We start from the raw sequence: 26,516 nt of genomic DNA on the forward strand, positions 1-26,516 counted from the left end.
CGAGCCACGCGATGATCTCTCTCCTCTTTTTTCTTCCAAACCCATCACCGCACTTAATCCCCTTTTGATGCTTCACTTTGAGTGGAAACTCCCAAGTGCAAACCACACCCACGATTCCATGTGAAAGATGAGATCAGTGATGTGATAGGAGAGCAGAAATAAACGCTTTAGTTCAGAGACAGGACAGCAAAAGCCAAACAAAGTTCACAAATCCTTTAAAATATTTTTTTTTAATTCTAGTTTTTAAAAAAGAAAATAAAAATGGCAAAAGTCATACCTTCACACCAAATAATAACATTACAAAAGATGTTTAAGAAAGGTCACTGCTGAAATGTGATGTGCCTCTCTTATAAATTAAAAAAACAACCTGCTACAGTAATGAAAGGTAAGCTGGGGGAACATAAATGGATTAAAATGTGAAACTAAAGTGTTGGTGTGTTCATAGATGGAACATTTTTATATATATATATATTTTACATCCTAAATATAGAACAAATAAGACATGGCAATGAATGGAGAAGTATTGCAGTAGGAGGGTAACCGGGGTGATGTGTTTTCACGCACAAAAGTCAGAATGCTTTATGAACTCGAGCTTCCAGGAGTGAGTACTCAGCAAGAGGATATCAAAGTCACAGTTTTGCGCTAAAACGTGTTCATTTCTGTGATAATTCATCACGAATCAATTCACAAATCATCATTGTTTTTTCATGTGTGTGTATGTGTGTTGATTTTTGTTGTTCTGTTTTTTAGTGGAACATGTGGCACCTGCCCTATGTGCAGTAAAATCTTATAACGCAACATGCAGTGAAGGAACACAAGGGGGCAATATAAGAAAGTGTACCAGCCACAGGGACATACAGTACAAACTTCAAGATTATTAGGAGTCAAATATGTCAGCCAACTGCAGTCAAATGCTTTAGTAACACCTTATTAAGATGTGACCAAACAATCACCGTTCATTTAGCATTCACAAACAATTTGCACAGACTCACAATGTACACATAGGCCTTATACTCATAGGTGTCACACTGGAAATGGTGGGTTTATTTAGGTGTGGTGTTCACAAGAATCGAAAGGTTGCATGTAAATAATGTTCAACATAATTGACTGTATGTGTAATCTGCACATACAATCTACACCTCACGTTTTGAAGTAGGTATGCATGTAATTAGTTGATGTTAATGCAGTGCATGCCATAAATCTCATTCAAAGTAAATGATGGCATGGCTCAAAATGGGTCCTTCCTCTGAGCTTACTAAATGCCAACAGCTTCAGACAACAGCAGGATTGACAAACACCTCAGACTCAAAGGTGTTCTCATTAGTTCTAATTATAAATTCATCTCTTCATCGAGATTAAATATAAGGCTCAAACAGTAAACAGGTGTGTGTTTTTTGTCAGCAAAGCAGAAGATTTGGTAAGATTGTGTTGGAAAACCATAATAAGCTTTCTTGATATGCAATAAAATCTTGATTAGACATTTATGTTTGCTGGCGTTTGGTATGCTGCACCTAATACAACATCCATCAAACTGTTAGCTGTAGTGTGTTCATAGATGGTGTGCATGAGTCTATGCGTAGTAATCTTAAATGCAGTGAGTACTGTGCGTTACATGGCTGGCACATTTGATACCTCATACAAGGTGCTTGGATAAGAGGTATTCACTGGAGCCAATCATTAATCCTCTTAACACCATTAAATTTTCAAAGAATGTTCAAAGCCATATGACTAATAATACAAAATACCATCAAAGAAACTGGGATGCTTAAAAGGTGTCACATAAACGGTGTCAGAAGAGGTACGTTTTGTTTCCATGTCAGAGAGGAACTATAATGGTGAGATCTTCCTGAGAATATCTGTTCTGCATCAGCTTTACACTGGTGCCTGCAGTGATGCTGCCTTGTGTCAATAGTTTGGGCCTTTGCTGTAAGAATCCCGCCTCATCATGCCTCCATAGCACATGGATGGATCGCACACACCAGGCTCACCAGGGATGCCAGGATTACCACTTTTACCCTCTGGGCCATTTTGACCAGGGGGCCCAGGTTTGCCTGGAGTACCTGGTTTACCATGTCCCTCCGGACCCATTGGACCTGTGAAGATATAAATAACAAGCAACCACAATGGAACACAGCTGAAAGCTAAATACCAGATATCCACTAAAAGTGCTTCTGCACTTTTACATGACCTTATCAAATGAATGACAAATAAATCTGTGATGTTCTTTACCTGGAGGTCCAGGAGGCCCATGATCTCCAATCATGACCCGACCAGGGCTCCCCTTCTCCCCTTTGAAACCTGGTTCTCCTGCAAACACAAGTGTCCTTGTTAGAGAGATTGTGCAGAAAGTTTTAGGATATGCGACTAACTTGACCTTTATTTTACCTTTGAGACCATTAATCCCAGGATACCCCGGCCGACCAGGGCGGCCTGGCAGTCCCCTAGAACCACTAAGCCCAGGAAGACCTCTGAGTCCCTGGGGCCCCATTGGACCTGGTGGGCCAGGAGATCCAGGCTGACTTTGACACCTGGTACAGCTACTCTGCTGATTGCTCAGTATCAATAGAGGCAGCTCAGCTGGAAGGATTGATAATGAGATAGTTTCATTTGGGGAAAATACATAAAAAATGTTCAGCAGGTAGTTTAAAATGATACGTACCCTGAAGAACCTCTCTGCATATCTGCCGAATGTGATTGTCTGACATTGCACTTAACTGCAATATAAAGTGATAGACCACGACCAACCACTAAGTTATACATAACACGATTACAAAAAACCTATTACAAACAAGGTGTTAGTACAGTATAAGGCACACGTACATATCTTCCTTCGGGTCCAGGTGGGCCAGGAGGGCCCATATCTCCCCGCAACCCTCGGGGGCCTGGTTGGCCTGACTGACCTGGCTGTCCAGGTCGTCCAACTTGACCTTCTTGACCTCTCTGCCCCAGATCCCCTGCTGTCCCTTTCTGGCAAGGATACCACCCCATTATTAGTAATACTAGTTATTATTCATGTTACACTGAGGTAAGGTAATTGCTTTATTGAGCTTGACATACCTCTCCTTTCAGACCCATTGGACCAGCTGATCCCTGTCAATCAAAGTAATGATAAATAATTTAAAAAGATGATAAAACATTCTGAAAAGCACTGTAATTGACATTTACTATTATCATTCTCACTACGTACCACTTATTAGCATTTGTGTGTTTAGGAGTATGCCTGCCCCCCCCCCCCCAAAAAAAAAAAAAAAAAAAAAAAACTAGAATAGTAGGGCATCAAACTCCAAAATATAGACAGATAATCTGATTTTTGGAGGTATTGAAGAAAAAATATTATCTACTGATTTTCTTGTCCAAATTTAGTTAAATCTCAATACCCGGGTAAGTAAGTATTTTGGTGGACTGGGCCATGAATCGGTGATGCTAAACTATGCATTTGTACCAGAAACTGTTTTCTTACACGTGTAGTTATGATGCAACAAAGCCTTTCAAAATTAACTCACCACACCCCCTGGTTGCCCCTGCTCTCCGTTTTCACCTTTCATCCCCTGGTGCGGAAATCATTAGGTCAACATTAGATTATAAAAAAAAATAACACATAAAATCAGGTTTCAGACTTCAGCCAATGCTGTATATGCAAAGTACTGTAGATGGTGCTGTCCATCAAAAATTCCACTTAAAACAGGAAGAATGACACATATTTATAGTAGTATTGGGTTTTAATGTAGGGTGTAGCCATTTCATTCTCATTAGCATTGCTTAAATTAAAAAAACATGTTGTTTACATCCCAGATCAGAGAAACTTCCAAAAAAGCAAGTAAAGCTGACGTGAAAGCTTCCAAATCCAGATACAAGATGTGATAATAATGATTTGTAAATATATTAGTAGACTGAACTATTGTGAATTCTATGTCCAAAAAACCTTCCATCAGGAGAGGTTCATCCTTCCAGACAGCAGACACAAGCCTGGAATAGACTTTTGATTTGAGGTTCCATGGTTTCACTGTAATTGCTGTTTTTGGACAGAAGCAAATCTTAATCCAACACCCAATGGTGATGTAATTTAAAACAGAGGTTGTGTTCTCACTTTTCTAACCATTATTTGATCTGCTTAACTTGTGCTGAGTGCAATATAATTTTGTCTTGAATCTTACCATGTCGCCCCTTTCACCTGGGTTCCCCCTCTGTCCCTGTGAAAACAACAAAGGCACAGAGTTTCATTTTATAACATGCTTTTAAAGTTAAACACACTAAAGTCTGTGCATATCACAAAAAGAAAACTAACACCAGACTTTTTGTAGCGTCTTTGTACAAATTACAAATATTACCTACAAAACTGATTGTGATTTACGGCTAATTGATATGAGTGTACAGTCATTTTTATAACTGCCATTTCTCCAGACCATGGACTTAAAATTCAAAATCTAAACAGACTTAACCCTGACCTGGAATCAAGAGAATACTTTGAATTTCTGACTAGATGTCAAAATTCTGGTGATATCAACAAAAACAGATCATGGAAATACCTTGCTTCCCTTCATTCCTGGCATGCCTGGGTGCCCTGGTTGACCTGGACTTCCTGGTTGCCCTGCAATGCCCTTTAAAAGCATTCAGTTAAACCCAGTAGTTAAAAATGGAAGCAAACAAAAGAAATAACTGTTATTTAAGAAAGATGCTGTTCAGCCAGAACATCATAACCAGACCCTTCAAAACAGTAGCATAGGACCTGTCAGGGTGTCCTGTAGGGTCTAGCACAGGGTTGTAGAGCTTCTGGATTAATGAGTAGGGCCTCTGTGGGGTCATGCTGTGGTATTCAATGGGTTTTGCAGCTGAGGAGTTTCTATAGGAGTTTGTCATTTTCTTTTTGCAGTTCTTTATCAGTGTTTGTGGTGTGGCAGGGTGCATTGTCTGCCTTTGTGGTCTGTAACACCGTTTAGGTATGTAGTATGCATCAAAGTTTAAATGCCAAATGTTTCCCACTAGAACATTCCATTTTAAATAAAGGAAATAATGTATTTTACCTGTCAGTGTGGTTTGTAGTTAATGTTGTGGCTAATCAGTGTGTACTGTGGTTTTGATTTATATACTGCATTAATTATCAGCTTCCAAAAGAACTTGCTCATCTGGTTCATATTTAAATGGTAACATACCGCAAGCCCCGGTGTGCCTTTTATGCCCGGACTTCCTCTTTCACCCATATTCCCCTTAATGAAGAGATAAAACACATTTTAGATTGCAGAAAGAATACAATGAGATAGCATCCAAACCACATCCTATTATGAACTGGAGTGTGGCTGATATTTTCGCTTTCTTATCATAATTCATTTTCAGTGATACATGCCATAGTTTGAGCATACTGTCATGAGGTTTTGGGATTGTGTAGTTTGAAGTTTAATTGTGTCTAGTCGGTGCTTTCTTTTCCAGCTGAACAAGCCTCTGTAATTGCAGTCTGAAGTTCAGCCATAAAATCAAAGTAGTGCCTGCATGTCCATAAACTACGTTTTCACTTGTGTGCCATTTACCAATACGCATTGGCTTGTTAAAAGCAGATCAGCTAATGAAAAATGATTAGGAGACAGCGTGTCCAGACCAGACAAGCCCAGACTGCTTACATTTCCACTAAAATTCCACTGACGAAAGCACTAGGTCCTGATCATTGCTTAATTTAGCTCCACTGGAGAGGCCAGAAGATCGTTACTTGTTCTAAAGTGTATTATAGCAAAACAGGGACCAAACAAAACATGCAATGCTGCCGGCGAAGTACTTTTTCTTGTTTTTCCTCAAAGCTTAGAAAGCATCAAAGATTCAACATTATCCAAACTAATGTGATCATGTGCTGCAATTCATTTAGTATCGGCTGGACAATATATATACTGATGCATGACATCATGCCATACTGGTCTGCTGTACTTGGAGGCAGCTGCACTGCATTGTAATTGGAGACAGTTTCAATCAAGCTTGAGCTTGCTGCTCACTAATGCAAGCATGGATTAATGTGGATTAATCTTAAGTTATTGATTTCTCTGTGTCGCACTTTTAACTAGTGCATTCACAGCCCGAGGGCTATGGAGGGGGATAAACTCACGTTAACCTCATAGTTTATCCTGTATTAAATGTCTGTTGGTAAGATCAAAGTCAGCCATTATTTCAGTTCATTCTTTTTTTCATCACAGCTGTTTGAAGAAGCTGAAACATGATGTTCTAACAGGCGTAAATCATTACCTTCAGTCCGATCGGTCCTTGCAAACCTGGTTCACCAGGTAATCCCATTTCACCCTGCAAAAGAGGGCAAAACTGTGTTGCTAACTCTTCAGATCAAACATAAACAAGAACAGCTATTAACTTACAGGTGGTCCAGTCGATCCTTTAAAGCCCCTGGGTCCAGGCTCACCAACTTCTCCCTTTAATGAGAATCTTATCAGTCAAATATAGTCATAAATAAATAAATAAAGCAAAACCATTGTTGAGTTTGCTTTGCACATACATTAGGAGCTCTTACCTTTTGTCCATCAAGGCCTGCATTTCCAGGCAATCCAGGCATACCCTAAGAGCAACGTGGTGTTCCAGTTAGTATATTTAATAATGCAAAGAAGACAATATGACTATCAGTGCTACAAATTTGCATTGTAAGAAACAGAAATGGCATTTTTTATAAAATTTCGAAGGCATCGTTTGACTTTATGCCTTATCATTGTTGTGAAATGATCATTTCATTGTGTCAGTAGCAATTGTTGTTATTTTCTCTCCATAAAAAAACATTATCTTGTCCTTGTGGATGGAGAAATGCCTACCAAAATGTTATGCTTCCCAGATGTGGTTGGTTAGTTTACATGAGAAGCAGAGTAAAGTAGCTTGAGGCTTTTTCTGAGGCTAAATTCTTGTGAGTAACAATTTAGTAAATGTAATCACCCCCAAATCAAACTATTTCCTGCAATTTAAGTTTGTTCTTTAAACTAAACCACATAGATCCCTGGAAAAACCCTATGTGCCTCAGCTGAACCTCAGTTAAATACACTGTATTTGCAGATAAATGCAATAATTTTTAAGTGAATGGTTTAATGCACTGAAAGGTTTTTAAGGTCAGCGTGCAGCAATTACTATACTTTTTTGTGTTTCAGTTATCTTTTCTTAAATAAATGCTTTCAGATGCAGCCTTACAAAGAAGTTTCAGTGTGCATAGAGGACAAATGGGATAGGAAGGCAGTGAGAGAGTATATAGTGTTGCCGTGAACACACTCCTCGCCAACACGTGAAGAAATCCCCTTGTTGGGACCTACAAAGAAGAACTGCATCTTGTTTTAACTTGAGGAAGCGCAGTTCTAATCCTGCCTCCTTGGATACGTTGCTAGCACTATTGTTCTGATGGGGGAAAATGGCTTACAGCCTTGTGGAGCAACTGAGTCATCTTTTGCGGACCCATCGCAAACGTTTGGATGAGGCTTATAATCATGATCAGTGGGGTGGCTGCCCAGTTGAAAGACTTTCTTCCTAAAACAGATTTGCCAGAGCGTCATAGCATTCCCCCGATGAGTTACTTTCACTGCATGAGTCTGTTACATAACAGGGTTATCCTGGGATGAACTACAGGGGAAATACCCCTAATTTACTGCCTGTCAGGGGTAGTCTTTGTACTGACACTGTGTTAACACTGCAGTCTTCATACACCAAAAAACATTATACGTGCAAACCTGCATGATCCGTGAAATCGGCTCTTGCATTGGCCTACTTTACTCTTCTCTTTGTATGTTTCTACTATTATTTCATGCTAGAACATTTGTAAAACATTATGTAATGTACCACAGTCACAGTGGTCTGCACTTCTGGTTCAAAATGCTTTGCTTAAAAGTTAAAATCTAAAAAACAATATGATATTCATGCAAGTCTTCAATGTCTAGGACTCCAATTAAAGTTGCAAGACAATACCAGCATCTTAAGCAACCTGGAAAATACCAAACCTTTGATCAGCACTGTCTATGTGTGTGTTTATGACTTACAGGATGGCCTTCCCTTCCGTCAGTACCAGGAATACCACTGGCTCCAGCTTCTCCCTTAATACATTTGGAAAAAAAACTGACATTTAATTTCATCAAAATTTATAGTTAGAAGCCCTCAATTCCGATACCTACATGCCAGCTCAATCACAGTGCCCGACATTTTAGTCAATTTGAGTCAGTCAGTCGACATCTATTTAAAATGTGAACTGCATGCTCGATGTTTGCAAAAGCTGGGAATTGGAAAAGAACAAGAGGGACACTTGGTTATGCATGATTCGATTTCAACATAGGGGAACAACTAAGTCTTTTAGGAGTGTGTGCACTCATCCAACCTTGTGTCTCTATTATTCTCCTAATCCCTGAATGAGCTTTGTAACATACTACACTGTCAGAACAAACAGACCTTTTGACCAGGTCTTCCTGGAAATCCACTCTTTCCATCTCTCCCAGGTAGACCCTGAAATCACAGAAAATTATATTATATACACAATTATGATGGGCTGTGAGTCGATTCTCAGTTTTTTATACATACAGGTTCTCCCAGAGGACCTTGTGGCCCAAGAGGTCCTATACTTCCTTTTTCTCCCTGACAGTAGACAATCAGCCAGTTAAAGCATGCATATTTCATGTTTAAACCTCTGAACTACTTTCAGGATTGTGTGCACACGTACCACTTGTCCAGTTTTTCCTGGTAACCCTGCTGCTCCCGGGGTCCCTTGTGCACCCTAAGGAAAGATTTTAACCTTCAGACAGCCGTGTATCAACATCTGCTCCAGAGTATCAGAGTTGTTTGTGATATACATTGATGGAAAAGCAAACAACTTTTTGTTAATCTAATGTAGACAGAGAACTTCATAGTAAAGTCTGCTCTGTGACAAATATGCAGCAGCAGTGGTCTTTTCTGTTGCCTAGATAAACTGAAAGACTGAAACTTCAGGGAGTGGCATGTTGTATTGCATCATTGGATATTTTTAAATTTGCACTTGTTGACCGAAAACTAGACATTAGTAAAGTTTCTGTTATGCATTGCCAAGTTAAGGGAACAATGCGTCACTGGATTATCACATACTCAGAAGGAAAAAAGCCTGATTTTGGAACAAACGGGGAATTGCATCACTTGTTTTTCTGCATTCAAAACTATGCTAATGGCCTCAAGAAGGAACACATTACCAAGATGACATTTGTTACTGGCTGACTCAGTGACTTTGGTTGTCGACATTTTTGTTGAGATTCTGTTTGCAAAAATATGCTGAATGCAAAAAACACCGTTGGAAAAGTGTAGACGTTTCTCTCTTTCTGTCTCAGCCCCATTTGTTGTTCACTTAATAAACATGACCCAGTAGCATGCTCATACTCAACTCTCAAAAAACACATCAGAAATCTCCTTGGCTATAATACTGTAATCTTGTTTGCAATGGATATCAAATGAGCTATGGCAGAGGGATTAAAGACGCATTTATGAAAGCTTGTTGTTGGTCTTCACGCTGCAGTGAGTTTTGATAAATAGGGTTTAGTTTTACTTGTAAATGCTAAGATGTGCCAACCTATATGACAACACAGAGCTTAAAAGAAGGACAGTCTTGGAGACTGCACTATAAGCTGACTGACCAGCGACTTGCAGAAAGCTTTTGCTATGGGTCTCATGCTAACAGGTGTGTTTACTTTCGAAGCAGAGATGCGGTTTTCATTGATTTCTGCTGAAATGAATGCCACCATTGTAGTTACAGTGTTAATAAACTACAGAGATCAATATCACAGGCTGGATGCCCACATAATTAGCAACAAATTGTTCATTGAAGGGTGATGAATGACTGTGGCCATGAACAACTACCACAGACTGCAAATACACAAACATAACCTTGAATTATGTCCTCCTGGCTTAATTTGGCAGACATCTCATGTTTCTGTTCTCTACATCCTATGCCAGGAAAAAAAGATTGCACCCTTGGTGGTCTTACTATATGGGAATAGTTTGAAAAGGCAGATTGAAACATGTTTGTATCCAAAGAAAACAGTTTATTCTGCAAAGGGAGGAACCTAAAGAAAAGCTTTCGTAGGTCCTTGCTAAGAAAGGTTTTTTGGCTATTGTTCTGCATTGGAAACAGAACAATAGCTGAGAGGAAACGCCTTTTGACCCAGACATGAAGGGAAATTTGGTTTAATTAGACTATTTAAAGCTGATTGCCAAATGGTTATAATTTATGATATAATATTTATTCTTTCTCCCACAGCTAGGAGGATTTCATGCATGTAGTCCAATAATGCTCTTTTCACTGTTTTGGCCTCACAATGTGTGTGGAATGTCCTTCAGTGAAGTCCGGGCAGAAAAGCCTCTGTCCATCTTCTGACGGAGACTAAAAACCACTTTTTCAGACTACCTCTGCTACCTCTTACTCAACAAGAGCAATCCAAGACTGCATGCCTCTGCCAAGGTTGAAAAATTCCCTCCACATCATCCATGAATTAAATCCCTGGATCCAGAAAGATATCTGGATCTGGACTAGTTTGTGATACTGAGACAATGTCTCTCTGCATTTCTCGTAATGGTAAAGAATTCTTCCAAAGGTTTCCTGGATCTAGACTCATATTTAGATTGACTCCAAACCCCTTATTACTTATAATCTGGGCAGACCCTATTCCTGGTAAAATCTTCATGCATATCTTTAAGAGTCCTGCAAGCAACCTAAGAAACCAAACCAAACCAATTACGTAACACAAAAATCTTTTAGAGCTCTGTTTATAAAAGAGGTACTCCCACATTTGGATGATATTTAGCTTTTGCTCCACTTAGGTTAAAATTCACTTCTTGTAAGTCACTGTCTGCCAGAAGAATGTAACACAAGTAGAGGTCCAATTATGGGATTTCAAAAGAGTGCTGGAAATGGGATAAAATAAATAAATAAATTCACCTGGTGCTTAATAGTGCAGTGTCTGCTTATCGAGAAGACCGTCCAGCAGCTTGTAAAAACCTAATGTGATACATCCTGGACACATGTGTCTGGGACAGATGGCACAGGAGGATTTACTCCAGGTGCAGAAAAGTGTCAGCAGCCAGTTGAGAGAAGTTTTTAGACCAACACTAAGTGCTTGAATTGTTCTCCCCTTCAGCCAAATAGCAGGGGGCCCCTGTGGTCCCATTGATAACTGATGATATGACAGAAATGATGCAGTTTGCAGCAGCTGCATTAACTTACTGAACTTTAAAGCAATGCTAAACGCAAAATGCTGTTCAGATGAACATAAAAGGGACTCTGCTGTGTCTGTTGTTGCTGTTTCGGTTATCGAATAAGCAAAAAATGCTGGATCACTTAGGCTTCGCTTGCTTTTAATTGACGGTGCATTTCTACGAAAAAATGTCCTTCCAAGGAAGATTTTTAGACTTTCTTGTTGCTGGATAAAATTTTAATTTTCTCAATTTTTTCATTTGGACCTGTTGTGGTGGCTGGCACATTTCAGCGTACATATGATGTATCCTATCATATAACAGCATGCATAATTTCTATTTGTGTGACTTTTTAGCTGATGCACCACTTATTGTGGGTAAGTCTTGATTCCCTAACTTGGTTTTGTTGTCATCTAAGGCTTAGAGATTCCATTCATCAATTTCTGAAAATCACTTGTCCAAATAAGGGTCATAGGTCAGAAAGTGCTTTTCCCAGCGGTCATGGGATGAGAGGCAGGGTAAACCCTGGGCAGGTTGCTAGTCACTTGTATTTTTTCCAGAATTATGAGGTTTATTCCTAACTGAGATCCATGTGACACATATAGTCCTCTGTCAAGGCGTGATCAGTTTTGTTAGTTTGGTTTCTCAGATCACGTGGTCTATCCACAACTAAATATTAACCGCACTTCTTGTAATCCAGTCTTAGGACCTCTACCTTAAATATTGGAGTTATAGACTAAGAAGCAAGGAGAAGATGCAACTCGGGGTGAACAAGACACCAAGAGGAAAGAAGATGCACCCCCGGTTCTCTTTTTTAACGTTCCTAGGAAATGGCGGTACAAAAGTCAGGAAATATGAACACATTTAAAAGGTCTCCGATGACCCTCCTGCTCTCTCTGCTCTCTTGTTCCACACTATAGATGCTGTACTTTTTACTCTCCCAATGGATCTGCTTTATCTTCAAAACATATGGCTTCTGGAGTGATTGATGCAACAATGTTCAAAGTTGATGTGTCTAGCAGGGATTTCCTCTCAATCCTACATTTGATCTCATAAAAAAAAGATTTAGCTTGAAAATTCAATGTGTTTTTCTACTTTTAACTATCGTTTCTTTTTCTTTTTTTTCCTTCCAGCTATAGCAGAGTTTCCATGCTTGAGCTGATTTCTACAGAAATATAAGGAACTGGATCTAGATACTATATTAATGAATAGAAATGAGGCAACAGCTGAAAATAATAAATAACATCAGCACCTTCTCGCCTGGTTGTCCAGGTGGCCCCGGTAACCCAGGAATACCCCTCTCACCCTGAAAGAATGAACTTGTGTTTAAAAAAAATGTCTGTTAGTCGCTACAAAATCATGCGTGACGCCATAAAGTGTTATTTGACCTTCCTACCGAAACACCGGGCCTCCCTTGCTCTCCTTTGTACCCATCTGGTCCACGTGATCCCTTAAAACAAGGAACATGAAAGCAGCTTTAAATTTTCAACACTCTATCTTATCACTGACTTTTCATCCACTGGTTATTGATTTACCTTAATTCCCGGCGAACCTGGGAGACCTGGAATTCCTCTAAGCCCAGGGATACCCTTGAAATAAAAATAAAAAAAGACAAGAGATGCACACGTTTGTTTAAACATCTGAATCCCCTCCACTGTGTGCATGCTCTCTGGGTGATTCTAGGCTGCGGGCACATGCTTTTTCTGAGTTTTTGATCATGCTGTAGAACATGTGGTTTACTTTTGGATAGTTTTCATCACACAAAATCACCACCATGTTGCCAGTGCTGCTATAAGCAAAGATGTTTCTTATTTAACCACTGGAAAATTAAGAAAGTAAGCACATTTACCAGTGTGTTTTAACATTCTGAAGCAGTCCCGACCACATATAATGAATAAGAAGAAAACCGTTATGATCTACTGGACACAGATACTCAACTGGTTTTCTCAAAAGCTGTTGTGGATGCTGCTGTTGGTGATTATGTTTGTATATTGAACTATGTAGTACTCACAGGCTTACCATCAGCACCAGGAGGACCAGGCTGACCAGGAATACCAATGCTTCCTTGCTCTCCCTAAAGAAAGTGGAATGACATTATTCAACCATGTGTGATTAAAACTGTATCATGCAGTCTCAAAGCAGTAAAGTAATCCATTTAACACACCTCCGGTAACAGTAAACTTTCTCACAGTGTTGATTTAATTTATCTATAAAGAATGCTTAGCAAGCTTGTTTATCTAATGTAAGATGCACCATGTGGGGTCTTAAAGAACATCTGCACGCCAGCAATGTTCCCAGCATTTTGGATCTATTAGTAAATGTAATAAAAGCATACCGGTGACCTTATAAACACAAACATTAACAAAGAGAGTCTTTTGCCAAGCTTATATCTCTCTGAGGTCCTTGTATAACGGCTTTTATGACCGGGGCTTTTTGATACCCTGTGATCAATAATGGCAAACATGTAGGTTTTATTTCCCACTTTGGTAATTTTCCATTGCACCCAGTATTTATCTTTGACAGCAGTCTGGTTTGGTTTAAGAAAAAAAAAGTACAATACTCCGTACATGTCCTTACAAGACAAACTTACACACACAAACACACCATAGCAAGCCTCACTGGAGAAAAAAAGACCACTTGGTGCATTCATAAATTATAATACTGTTAGTTTTCAGCAGGTAACTGTGTGCTTAAGAGCTGAGTGTTAAAACTTCCCACTCAGCACCGTTTCTGACACAATCTGTTTTCACAAGCTAGTAGGATCTGATCTGTTGGTGAAGTGCAATGTGTGCTCGTCATTTACAGGACGTCTGCACACAGTTCACTAAGGCTGAGCTATAAGAGAGGGAAGGTTTGAGTTCTGCCCTAATACAGTTTGTCATTCCTGAGTTTACACATAAATTCATACTGTTAAAGATAAAGTTGCTTTTGTGATAATTAATCTCTTCAGTCCACTACAACTTAAAGCAAATATTTAATGAGCTGTCTGGACACTGAGGAGCTGGACAAGGCAGCAATGTATGCCAAAGCAGGAACGAAGTCAATTTGTCTGCAGTGTTGGCACACAGGCAAAGAAAGATCTTGTGACTAGATTCAGCTCTTTTTTTAATATGAACAGGGCAATAGGGTGTCTGAGCGATCTCATGGTTATATACTGTGTGCAAAGCAAAATGACAAAAGGCAAAGACTGTGAGGAAAGAGACAGGAAAAAAAAAACTGACCTTCATTCCTGGTTGTCCGGGAGGTCCAGGAGGACAAACACAAGGTTCTGGAGTCGGTTCAGCGCGATCAGAGCACTGTAATAACCAAGCATAACAAGAAATCACAGCCACACACTAAACATAATCTGCAAAGCTCTGATATTAAGGTTTAGTCTTTGGGTTATTTGGTATTTCTCATTAAAACTGAAAATATGCATCACAGTTTCTTGAAACCACTTTAAAGCTGCAAAACATGAGAGAGTGATATAATATTCAAAGGATGCAAAACAGAGAAAAACAACACATTCTCAAAAATCAGAAGGTGAACGACAAGTGCAGGCTTTAAAAATTCAGTTCAATTCAGTTTTATTTCTATAGCACCAAATTACAAACAAATACTTCAAGGCGCTCTATATTGTAAGTGAAAAACCCTACAATCCCCTGTGGTCGAGCAAATGAATAAATAACATCCTTACATATGAATTGTTCTTGTCATTTTTAATTAAATTTTTTAAGAATTCTAAGAATAGTAAAATAGAGTTGATAACATGATATAAACAGCTTCACTATGTTTAGCTCTAGCCTACTTGCATATGTACACTGGATATGTAGGTGTCAGAGAGCCTCCATTCAAAAGAAAATTGATGACCAATGCTGGAGATTCCAAACAAACCACTGAAAAGCACACACAGAGAGAGGAGAGAAGTAGCGATACTTGGAAAGCATTTGTAATTTTAGGCTTCTCATCTTGTCTCTTTTGATATTTTTATCCAACAGCTTCACATGAAAAACAGTTATTTGGCACTGGCTTTTGCGGTTGTAGCAAATCCCAAGCCAACAACGGGCCACTGCTTTGCAAACACAGTTAGAGCCAGCAGGCAATAAAAAATATAGTGCAACATGTCTGAAGCTGAGCCAAGGGTCCTCCTCCAGCAAATTATTCTGCGCATGAACAGATGTGTCTTAAAATTAATATGCTGAGCTTACACCTTCGCTTGTAACGCTGCAACGGACTACTGATGAAATAACAGCAAAGAAAGCATCACTTTACAGCTTGAGGTGTGGAGTTAACCGAGGATGAAATCTTTGGCTCTGCCATCACGGGGCGCATTGCAGAGCAGAAGCAGATGTAATTAGGAGAGGTGAAAAGTAGGTGAAAGTACGTTATCTTTTGGATGGAAAAACAGGTGTTGGGCCAAGCAGACTCATATATACTTACAACTCCAGGTATTTCACAAGCAGTCTCCCGGTTGTTCTGCTCAGGGTCACAGTAAATGCGAAGTTTCTGAATTTCAAACTGGGAAAAATAAATTTAAAGGAAGAGGCTGTTGTTAGAAACAAAACTTCCGATATTGGGGACAAACAGATTGTAATATGTGGCCAATTACGCGATACTTATTTTAGTTTTATCGGTGCTTTGCCACTAATGAATTGTAACAGCTGTTGTATAACTGCTGAAGAAAAATAAGTGCCCTGATTGGCTGCTGAGCTGCTACACGTTGCCAGACCTCCCTCAGTGTGCACAAATGCTCTGCAGTGATGTTACGCTATTCTTCCATTATTTGGTTTGTTGTGCTGGTAGTGAAACGTCTCCAGGAGTTCCCAGGGACTGCGTCACTTCAGTTACCATGTGAGCATAATAATAATAATTTACATTTTAAAAAAATAACCCAAATCAACACATAGCTTTGATAATGGCACTGACTTTAAACCTAAATAGGTTTGAATATAGTAATATAATTTCTAGTTGGATGAGTTTTACTTATATTGTTAGTGTAAATTGGCTAGTTTTATCTTTCTGTGTTTATAAAGGCTCAATAACAAAGATGTGTTTTCAATTACAAGTGTGTTTATTCAGAAATAATACCATGACTGACATTGTTAAATAGCTCAGAAATTCATGGTCCTTATGACAATGGATAAGCACATAGAAAAACATTCACTGTGTTTAATATTGTGGTTCATGTGAATATATTCCCAGGAATGTTGAATGAATAAAAGTTTCAAAACAAAGGATTTTCTCATGCTTCCCAGTTCTTCACGTGTCTTGTTTTAGTTCTGGTGAATCTTATTGCATTAACTAACACTGTGGCACAACGGTGACATGAGAAACCCGCACATCTATATCATGCATATGGGCCTCGGGCTCCTTTATGTAATTGTTTGTGTTTCATCAAACTAGAGTGCAGAGAACATCTATTCTTCTTTTCAGCGTGATTATTGTTGCCTCACTGAAAACTGACCTCCATATATCTATCTATGGAGCAAATTACAACACAGCACTACTAATACAACATTTTTAGTGCAAATGGTGCCAACTGAGACAAATAAAACAATGATTCATAAGACCATGTGAACAAAAGGGTTCATTTTTGCCAAGGATTTATCACCCACGGAGTTAAACATGTCTCCTAGGAGGTAGCAGTAAACTGCATGGTATTGTGTGATCTAGTTAAAAACATATATCAGCACTGAGTTTGCTTAGCTACTCATTAACCAAATGCTCATAGACTTACTGGCACTGTTGTTTCCTTTCTGACATATTTTCCTACTTGGGTTTTTCCATTGATGAAAATGCCAACAGGGGGCTCCAGTGATAAGGTTTCAATTTCCAAGTCATCAACATAAAGAGTGACATCCTCTTCGGTGACCAGCAGACGTAGCTGGTGCCATTCCTCATCAAACAGCTTCATTTATCATAGAAAAAAAACGAGAATAGCCAAAACACATTGAAACAACCTAGTGTGATGATAAACACGTGAAAAGTGAACCTATTATGCTCACTGCCAGATCTGTGTTGTTTTTTCTTTTTCTTGGACTCTAGAAGATTAGCTCTGCATGATTCACAGTTTGAAACTAGTTTTTATTGTAAAATGGGCCTTTAAACAGCCCCTCACTGTCTGAAAACAGTCTTTTTCTCATTGGCTGCCCCTCACAAACAGAAGGTTTGAACAACAAGTGAGTGAGTATATGGCAAACTATAAAGAAGAGCATAATAGGTAAACTTAAAATAAAACTTTGTGTACATTGCTTTGCAACAGTTTGATCTTCTTCAAAGCTATACAAAGCTGGCATCAGGATTCGATTTTGACCCTTACACTTTAATAAGGATTGTTTGGCAGTCATAGCTACCATACAATCTCACAATACTCATTTAGGACATTTTTCCACTTCAGTTTTAAGGATGTTCACAGTTTTATAAACAAATAACAGCAAACTGCTGCCAGGCAGTTTTGAGATGTGAACTAAAAGTGAGAACCAAGATCATCATTTTGATCAGGTGTTTCAGCAAGAAAGAAGATTTTATGTATGTTTTGCACTTATAACTTTACTCCAGTGGGGATCATGTTTTGTATTTCTGTCTGAAAAAGAAATCGCATTTATTGTATATTCTAACCTGTTTGTTTTGTTGTGTTGTACAAAGACATGAAGAGAAGATAAATGACCCAGTACAGCTTAAAAGCATCAGTAAAAACTAGAAAACTATTAAAGGTACAAGAGACAGATTGAACCAGAATGGGCCAAATGAAACCCTTAGAAGCTGAGATAGCCCAACTTTTAGCCACTTGTATGGCTTCTAAATGAGCTTTACATCTTTTCCCATAATGCAAATCTGTTTTGAATTAGCCTGTCTTCCTCTTAAACATCCTCATGTTCTCTGAAATAGCTGGAGCTGTCTTGAAAGGCAAAGAGAACTTACACTGACAACACTTATTTTGACTTAATAAAGCTTTTACAAAACAACAGAGGATACAGCCTTTACACAGTGTTACCTACCTTTGCTGTCTGTTGTGAAAAAGTAACAGTCTGAATCCCATTTGGTGCCTTGCTGGTTGTTGTGAACATGACGGTGTGGTCAAAACCATTTAAAGTTACCGCCATCTGAGGTTTACCATCTCGTGTCTGTACTCTCCACAGGTCCCACTCCTCTTCTGCAAGTGATCCTTTGTACCTCAATGTGGCCACGAAAACATATGAAGGAGGCAGGCCATCAGGAAAAAGGTTCCTGAAAAATAGAATAAATAGAAGATGGTCAGCACGTCATACTTTGTCATACATAAAGATGATAAAGAAAAGTGAAAAGCATCCATAATTACCGTGTAGCTTCACTCAAGTCAACACGAGACGTCACCTGATAGGCCTTAGTGCCATAAAGTGTCCCTTTAGTGTTCTTTGCTTTTTTTGCCAGATTTAAATGTAACAGGATATCAAAGCCCTTCTCATCACGGGAATCTATAGGAATTCTGGCGGGACAAACAGTCTCTGTAACAGAGAAACGCAATAAAAAGGACAGAGCAAGAGGCTGGATGACAAATGGAGTTCTTTATTATATTAAGAAAAAACACTATACTACTAGCACGAGAGTAACATTTGACCACATTTAACATCATCATATTGGAGAAGAAAAACACAGACGACAATCAACAGCTGCTTACCTTCACATAGTTTCTGTCTTATGACCTGCCTGATCCTGGAAATAGCTTTGTAGTCCTCAACAGAGAAGACATAAGTTGAAAATGGCTTGTTTGCAATGTCCCTCAGCTCATCCTTTTCTGTCTCTGGACCAACACCAATTGCAAACAGGATTACTCGTTTTTTCCTCGCTGCCTCAGCAGCTTTCAGAACCTCATCTTGAGACTTCCCATCTGTGAGGACAACAGCAATTCTGGAAACGCTCGCTCGCTCAGAGAGGCCAAATAGTCTGTCTGTAGCAAACTCAATAGCTGCCCCGGTATTTGTGTTACCCCCCCTGTATTCAATGGACTCCATCGCCTTGATGAGGTCTCTGTTGGTGGAGTGCTTCCCCAGAGGTATTTCTAAATGGGGACTGTCGCTGTACTGGACGACTCCAACCTGGGTAAACCTCTGCCCGACATTGAAGCTCGTCGTTATGTTGACTAGCCATCGCTTCACTATTTCAAAATTGACATCTTCAACACTCCACGAGCCATCTAGAATAAAGACCAAATCACATGGTGCAGTCCTACAACCTGAAGTGGACAAGAAGCGCACAATTAGCAATGCAAAAAAATAATAATTAATAAATCATATTTAGTTGTACGGCTACTAGATATGCAATGCGTTACATGTGATAAATGAAGACAGAAGCATTCTTACTTCTTAGGTCTTCATCTTGAGCCACACTAAAGAAATGGAGAAGCATGAAGCACAGGCATCTTAACACACAATGCATGGATGTTGATTTGTAACCCATTATGGAGCAGTAACTAGTTCCAAATATGCACCTACAGGAAAAGGGAAAAATATGCTTTATATAGCACGGAAAAACAAATGGACAATGCATGTATTTATGACATGGTCACTGTGTATTTCTTGCCTTGAAAAAAGGTAATGACTCAGGCTATTGTTTTCCCAGTTATTATTGTTATTATTAAATGCTTGGCTGACATTTATTTTGGCTCACCCCCAAACCACATGTAGGTGATTATACAGGGTGTGCAATACCTTAAGTTGTGACAAGGATGTTGGCCACATAATGGGTTTTTCAAAATGATGATGAATGATTCAAGCTTTGTGTACACATGCAAATTAGAAGCAACTGTGCAACATTTACGCTTTGAGGTCATGACAATTGCGTGAATTAATGATTCATACTCTAGTTATGCATTTAATGTTTATCCCCTTGTGCTTTTTCTTTTTTAGAACTGTCTTCGCCACAGATATTACTAGAGATCAATGTCTCGTCAAGCTGTCTTGGTCCATTATTAGAAACTATACTGTAAACTTTGTTGTCAGGTTGAGGCCCAAGTTAAGCAGAGGACAGATGGGGTGATCGGCAGATATCGCACTGTGTTTCTAATGAACTGAAACAATAAAGTTGTAGGGGAAAAAAACAGAAAGACAATGACCTTAAAAAGATGCAAAGAGCTGAGATACTGCAGAGTCAGCTAATAATTCATCCTTGAAAGTGACATTTTCACATTAAAGTTGGGTACTTGATTTATTTCACGTTAAAAATAAATATTAGTTGGAGCAGCTTTAAATTCAAAGTAGAATGCTATTAGTGGTATCTTAAACTAACCCTAACCCAAAAAGTATGTTTTGGCATCAGCCACACATAAGGTAATGTAATTGTGACATAATGCAGGACGAGTTTTCACACTACGCTTTTCCTAGAGTGCTAAACCGCAAAAGGAAAAGCTACAGGGTATCATGCTCTGTTGACAGCACTACTCAGTAGCCACCCAGAATATGACATGACTGACTCGCGCTGCTGCTGTCAGGTATAAATCCTATTATCCTGCATTTGCTTACATTCACTTCCTCGCTCCAATGCTGCCACAATTCCCGCGTGACTCCAGAAATTCCATATTTACTAATAAGCACCACTAATCTCCTCACATCTCCCTCGCATCCTTCCTTCATGTGGTGCACAATATTTTTCCGATCTCACTGCACAGCCTCCGCCACCTCAGTACACCTAAGCATTTTCCCTTCGAGCCTCATCAACCACATCCTCACATGGCTCTGTCAGCTTCACCAAGTAAACAATTCATTGGACCTCTGACCACAACTGCTCTGAAAACCAGTGCTCAGTGTTTCCTGTGGGATTATCAGCTGTTTCCTCAAATCTGCTGCCATTTGCCAATCTCTGCCCACCCTTGGCCCAAATACAGGACGCCTGCCCAGAAAAGCTTCACTCCCACACTTTCCCTCCTCCTCTTCCTTCTTTCCCATCAGCACATGGAGAAATGTTAACCGGTGTCTGCCACATGCTGCTAAAGACGTACAACAGTTATGTTGTCAGGTGGGTCATTCTTAAGAGTAAGGTTATTGTAAACTCTGGCAAAATGTTTAAAGTTTTGGCAGAAATGAACATAGAGAATGAAAGTTTGGGGAGATGCCTGCTAAAGTGTTTTGCACTTATGATTAATCACTTTTGTTTTTCTTCCATATTATTTTAAACTCTCTTCGGCTTATTCATCACTTTTCTGGCTCTGCTACATTAGCCTCACTCGTGCTGACAATTTATTAACTAATTGACAAACTCCATCGTGATCTCACTTTCCAGCCTCTACTTATCCACCTGCACAACAATGTTATTGAATGATACTGAAATAAAGCAGTTTCAAGGCAAGTGCACAAAGCAGAGTTTGCCTTTTAACAGTACTTAATACTAAAAATATATGTATGTCTGTATTTTGTTTAGTATACTTTACAAGTAAGCACTAATGCTGTTGCATTATATTGCAGTGTAGTGATCATTATGTTTGTTCTAATAGATATATGAACAACACCGTAAAACGATGAAAGTTTTGTTTTTATATTTAGCATAATGAACTAGAGAGTGCAACATACAACTGTGTGTTGCTTCTCTGGCTCTTCTATTAAATCATCCTTTACAGTGGTTCCCAACACGTGAAAGAAAGAAACTGCTGACATGCTGAAAGGAAGCGGTTACAAATGAGGACCAGATATGCCGCATGCAGTAAAAGACTCAGGCCTTGTGGAAGGAATTTGATGGGAAAAAACTGACCATATACCTTTTTGAAGCTTTTGATTGTGACATGTGAAGGTCAACGAACACACGGAGCAGGATATGACCCCTGGCCTCACGAGTATTTTTATTCCTGTGCGGGCAAAGAGCGGTCACACTCTTTAACATAACTAAGTTTTTCCACTGTGTAAAGTCAGCGTGGAAGTGACACCAGCTGAAGGAGGCGTTAAGCTGCCATCGTTGTGCAAGCCGTTTTCCTCAGAATTTTTTTCCCCCGCTAGAGAGCTGGAGGAGGTTGCTGGAAAACCCCCTCACTGGCAGCGTCCAGCCAGGATGACTTTCCCCTCAACTGACTTTCCTCAAACCGAGTATTTCTACACCTCTGCTCGAGCCACATGGAAATGATTTGCGCCATCAGACAGTCAAATTCCAGCTGTGGACGGTGACCAGACACATGTAGTCATGATGAAGGGAGTCATCCTTCATCGAGGGATAAAGAAAAGCAACGTTGCACGTGCCGTGCCGTCATCCTTCATGCATAATGTAGCAGAGTTAACAGGTGCACTCGTGTTGCAGGTAATGATCCCACTGGCGCACTGATCTCTTGTGTTATTGGAGGCAGCACAGACGCTATTAACCTCCAGGTTTTGTTTTTGATGGTCTCAACAGTGAAGCTGGTATGCAGAGGATTAAATAAAACTAAGTTAAAAGGTCTAAAATAGCTACCACAAGACACTCATTCTGTGCTGAATCTGTTGTTTGCTGCATTTTATTCTACTTTAATAGAATTTTTGTGAAGCTTAGTTTAGTAGCACTTTAGCTCCAGCTGGAAATGCTGTTCAGAAAGCTGCTGAACAAATGATATCTCACATTTCCCCAGATAACATTTCACTTGTTCAGGGTGGGCGACACACACTGAGTCATCACAGATACTAATGAGAGTATCAGACCTCATATTTTAAGCTTAATAATTACACCTTACTTGAAATGTGACCATGATAGCACTTTTTATTACTAAGCTCGCAACGGGAGAAAATTAACACATTTTTCTATTTGTCTTGTTTCTGTAGTGTGCGCAATGCAACTGCAGACTTTAACTCCACGTGAATTGCTGAAGTTAAAGTTATCTGCTGCAAATTTGGCTAAAGGAAGTTGTTCCATTCCAGAAACAACAACTGCTGTTCAGCATGTGCAGCACTTGCCAAGATCGAGGGGATTTATTGCTGCCAAATTCTTCAAGCAACAAGGGAAAGCCAAACCCTATCAGTTGTTCTGCGTGGAAATCTGTTCAACTAATCCAAACGGTTAAATAATGCGTTGTAAAACGTTAGCTCATAGAGGTCCTATAGCTTTTCAGCAAACATCTCCATTTTTAAATGAGTTCATTCCTTATTTATGAAGACGACTGTGCTTGACATGCATGCAATTCTTACATATGTTTAAAAAAAAGTGCACGAGTACAATACATGCAGTGCAGTGATGCATTATCCAGAATGTTTGCAAAGATTTGAGAAATATGACAGAAAAAAACATTTTATGAGAGGAGAAATTGCCAGGAAAAAAAAAATCCTGAGATGAATCCCATTCATTCTTTTATGATAGTTTCATAAACAAGGGACTGATAGCTTATTTAACGTCTTCAATATGCAACTGCAACAAGTCTAGTACACCAAACTAAGCAGTCAAATCTGAGCAATGTTACCACATTATAACACACAGCAGACTGAAAATCATGTCAACATGTGAATGTCAGTGATCATGAACAGACACTTTGAAATTAGCTAACAGTTGTTTTGCTATGCACACACCTATACCTATACAGCACAACAGCATCTTTAAGTCAGTAAAAACAGAAAGGAAGTCAAAAGTTACCAGTAAGCGTCCAAGCACTTGTCTGAATTCCCATTAATCCTCTCATTGAGAGCCAGTGATCAATACTGTTCACAGCCCCAGATTCACAGAAAGTGGATTTCGCGAGAAGTGCACATGTTTCACTGCTGAATGAAAGCCTGCCCTTTCTAGAAGCTCTTCTCTGTTTCTGTCCTTCTTCCTCTCAAACCGGCCCCCCTCACTCCGGACTTTTACTGGCCCGCAGCCACCCTCAATTACCATGGGTGGAAAGAGAAGCAGATAAGGAGAGCATGAAATAGTGAACCAGACAACCCATCTCCAACAGTCCAAAGGGAAAATAATAGTAATGAGCAGAACTTCTTTCCAAGTTTTGAGGGTTTGGATTGTTGCTTAAGGCATAACCAGAGAACATGGAGTTTTCTGCAGGACAAGCAGCATACAGCTTTTGCTGCACTGAGTCACACATATTGTATTCTTTCATGGTACCCTCACCAGGATCAAGAGTGCTCAGCAATGCCTTGCACTACCCCTGTTTGAATTCCCCCTTACTCACTCCAATTCACCACTCAATGGGGCAGCAGATCATGTTCTCCAACTCGGCAATAAACAAGGTGTGAAAAGCTACTGCAGTGCTTTTCTCTGCACAGACAGCTGGAAGTCATTAGAAATGCACAACTTAATCTGCTATCTGCAGAGCAGGCAGATTTCATTTTGATCCGCACTAACAAGTTTTATCATGTTTGTACTCAGGAGCAGCCTGCAGCCTGCTCTACAGTTGCAAATTAACCTTTGCAACTGTAGATATAACCAAAACAATGCAAGAAAAACTCAAAAATGTCTCATTTGCATTAAAACAACTGGAATACTAACATTTAATTTCATTATGGGAAATTTATTGAAGTTATTTAATACAAGTAGATGTACTCAAGCAGTTAAAGTAAGATTCCTATTATGTTAATTACCAGTAATAATGAAGATTTGTAATGCAAAATAAAACTAGATTTGATTTTTTAAAAGGCCAGCGTTCCACACTTCTATTTCTGATTATTCTTCATTTGTAATTACATTAAGAATTAAAAAGGAAACTGCACAATTCTTCTTATACTACTCTATACATTACCCCCCTCTGTATAGGGTAAACCAAATTGGTCGACAGCACGGTGATAAAATATCTAAAAATAGAAATGTCATCTTACGCTAAGAGCAGCAGTGGTTCCTTGATGACGCCCTTGTTGACCCTGAGCCTCAGCACACTCTGGTGGATCACACAGGCATATACTAACTTGGTGCTGGGAACCTGGGAGTGGCCAGCCTTCTGGTGAGACCAGACTTTCCAATGCTGAGTAATCTCCTGTCTCTGTGGACTTTAGTTTGTAACCAACAGGAGATGATCATCAAAGAAACCACAGAGGAGAATTTGTATTTATGCTAGAAGAAATCTAGAACGGATCAGTGGTCGTATCTGGAAAATATCTGATCTGAGATTATTCAATTAAATGGCACAGGACACTTCAGATAAGCTGTTTTAAGGAAAGCATGAAATAATCAATAAGTCTTATTTGATTAATCTTACTTTAATACACAAAACTGTTGTCTGTGTGTTTGTTTGTTTGTTTATCTGCAAACTGCTCCTACATGATCAGGATTTGAGCAGTAAAACTTCGCACAATGTTGCATCTTAGGTCCCTCAGGGTTCTCATCTATACCATGTATCATGATGTCATCATAATTCTGTGCAACCACCTAGCATTTGGCTAAAAGTGACCTGTTTTCACATTTTAGTACCCCTTTTTTTTTAAATCATCATTGATATTTACACAAGTTATACAAGAAATATTATGGCACCGTCATGATACTTGGCTACCACATAGAAATTGGTTAAAATGGCCTGGTTTTTTTGTTTTTGTTTTGTTTTTTACCTATGTTAACCTACAAGCATCCCATCATTTTAATTTTATGACAATAACATGTAATTTATATCTAGAAATGCTCAGTAATGCAGATCATAATGCAAACACCTACTAAAAGGCTAAAAATTACCACCCTGTGTAATACAAAATGGACAGATTTCTTCCTTCAAATAAAATACAGACTCAGCTACTGTAGCCATGGTTATTGTACAGCTGTTAACAGGGTTAGGGATTGGAGCAGAAAAATCCCTGATGGTGGTGCAACTATACAGCTGTATATATATCTACAGCTGCATCTATAGATATCGATAGATAGATAGATAGATAGATAGATAGATAGATAGATAGATAGATAGATAGATAGATAGATAGATAGATAGATAGATAGATAGATAGATAGATTTACCATTTACCATAATCAACAACAACAAAAGATAGCTGGAACCTTTCAATCAAAAGACGGTCATGCACAGGATACAAACCACAGTCTCCTTGGGTAAAGTCATGTGCTAGTATTTTTTATCCCAACCCAAGAGGAGTCTTTGTTGGGCTTTTATTTGGCAAACATTCACATGTTGCTTGAGGAAACAACCTATTCTGTCTCTGAGGTATATAAATGTGTTCATGTAGTCTTGTGTGCAATTGTTGCTTCAAAAATTATGTTCTCTCCTCATTGATTTCTGACTTGTGATACAACACTTCTTCCTAGGCCTTTTTCTAGTGATTCCTGATTAGTACAACAGTGTGCATACACATAATATATCCAGAATTTTGTGCAGCAGAGTGTAGATTTTCTTTTTTTCTTACTGGTTAATTATTACACAACCCATTGTTTTTACTGACCCAGTGCAACAGGAAAAAGAATGTTGTTTAGGTGAATAACGGAAACACGTGTCTGGACTTCTTTAAGTTTTCTGAAGACATTTCACCTCTCATTTG

The 26,516-nt window shown here is 39.1% G+C and overlaps 1 protein-coding gene across 1 annotated transcript; it reads right to left on the reverse strand.

Annotated features, from left to right (window-relative positions):
- Positions 1–253: 253 nt before the first annotated feature.
- Positions 254–23,824, reverse strand: col21a1 (collagen, type XXI, alpha 1). Its single transcript, XM_006800743.3, has 29 exons — positions 23,689–23,824; positions 19,476–19,603; positions 18,794–19,348; positions 18,455–18,620; positions 18,135–18,363; positions 16,874–17,044; positions 15,577–15,654; positions 14,379–14,453; positions 13,169–13,231; positions 12,693–12,746; positions 12,554–12,607; positions 12,410–12,463; positions 8,666–8,719; positions 8,527–8,580; positions 8,398–8,451; positions 7,995–8,048; positions 6,500–6,544; positions 6,348–6,401; positions 6,223–6,276; positions 5,151–5,204; positions 4,527–4,598; positions 4,155–4,190; positions 3,504–3,548; positions 3,058–3,090; positions 2,821–2,967; positions 2,660–2,714; positions 2,386–2,577; positions 2,230–2,307; positions 254–2,093 (listed from the first exon to the last, which is right to left on the reverse strand). The coding sequence occupies exons 2-29, from the start codon at positions 19,570–19,572 to the stop codon at positions 1,906–1,908; spliced, it is 2,865 nt and encodes a 954-aa protein (XP_006800806.1). The 5' UTR covers positions 19,573–19,603; positions 23,689–23,824; the 3' UTR covers positions 254–1,905.
- Between the last annotated feature and the right edge of the window lie 2,692 nt (positions 23,825–26,516).

This window comes from Neolamprologus brichardi, chromosome 13 (assembly GCF_056152115.1).
Source record: "Neolamprologus brichardi isolate AB-2024 chromosome 13, ASM5615211v1, whole genome shotgun sequence".
Classification (NCBI taxonomy): Eukaryota; Metazoa; Chordata; class Actinopteri; order Cichliformes; family Cichlidae; genus Neolamprologus; species Neolamprologus brichardi.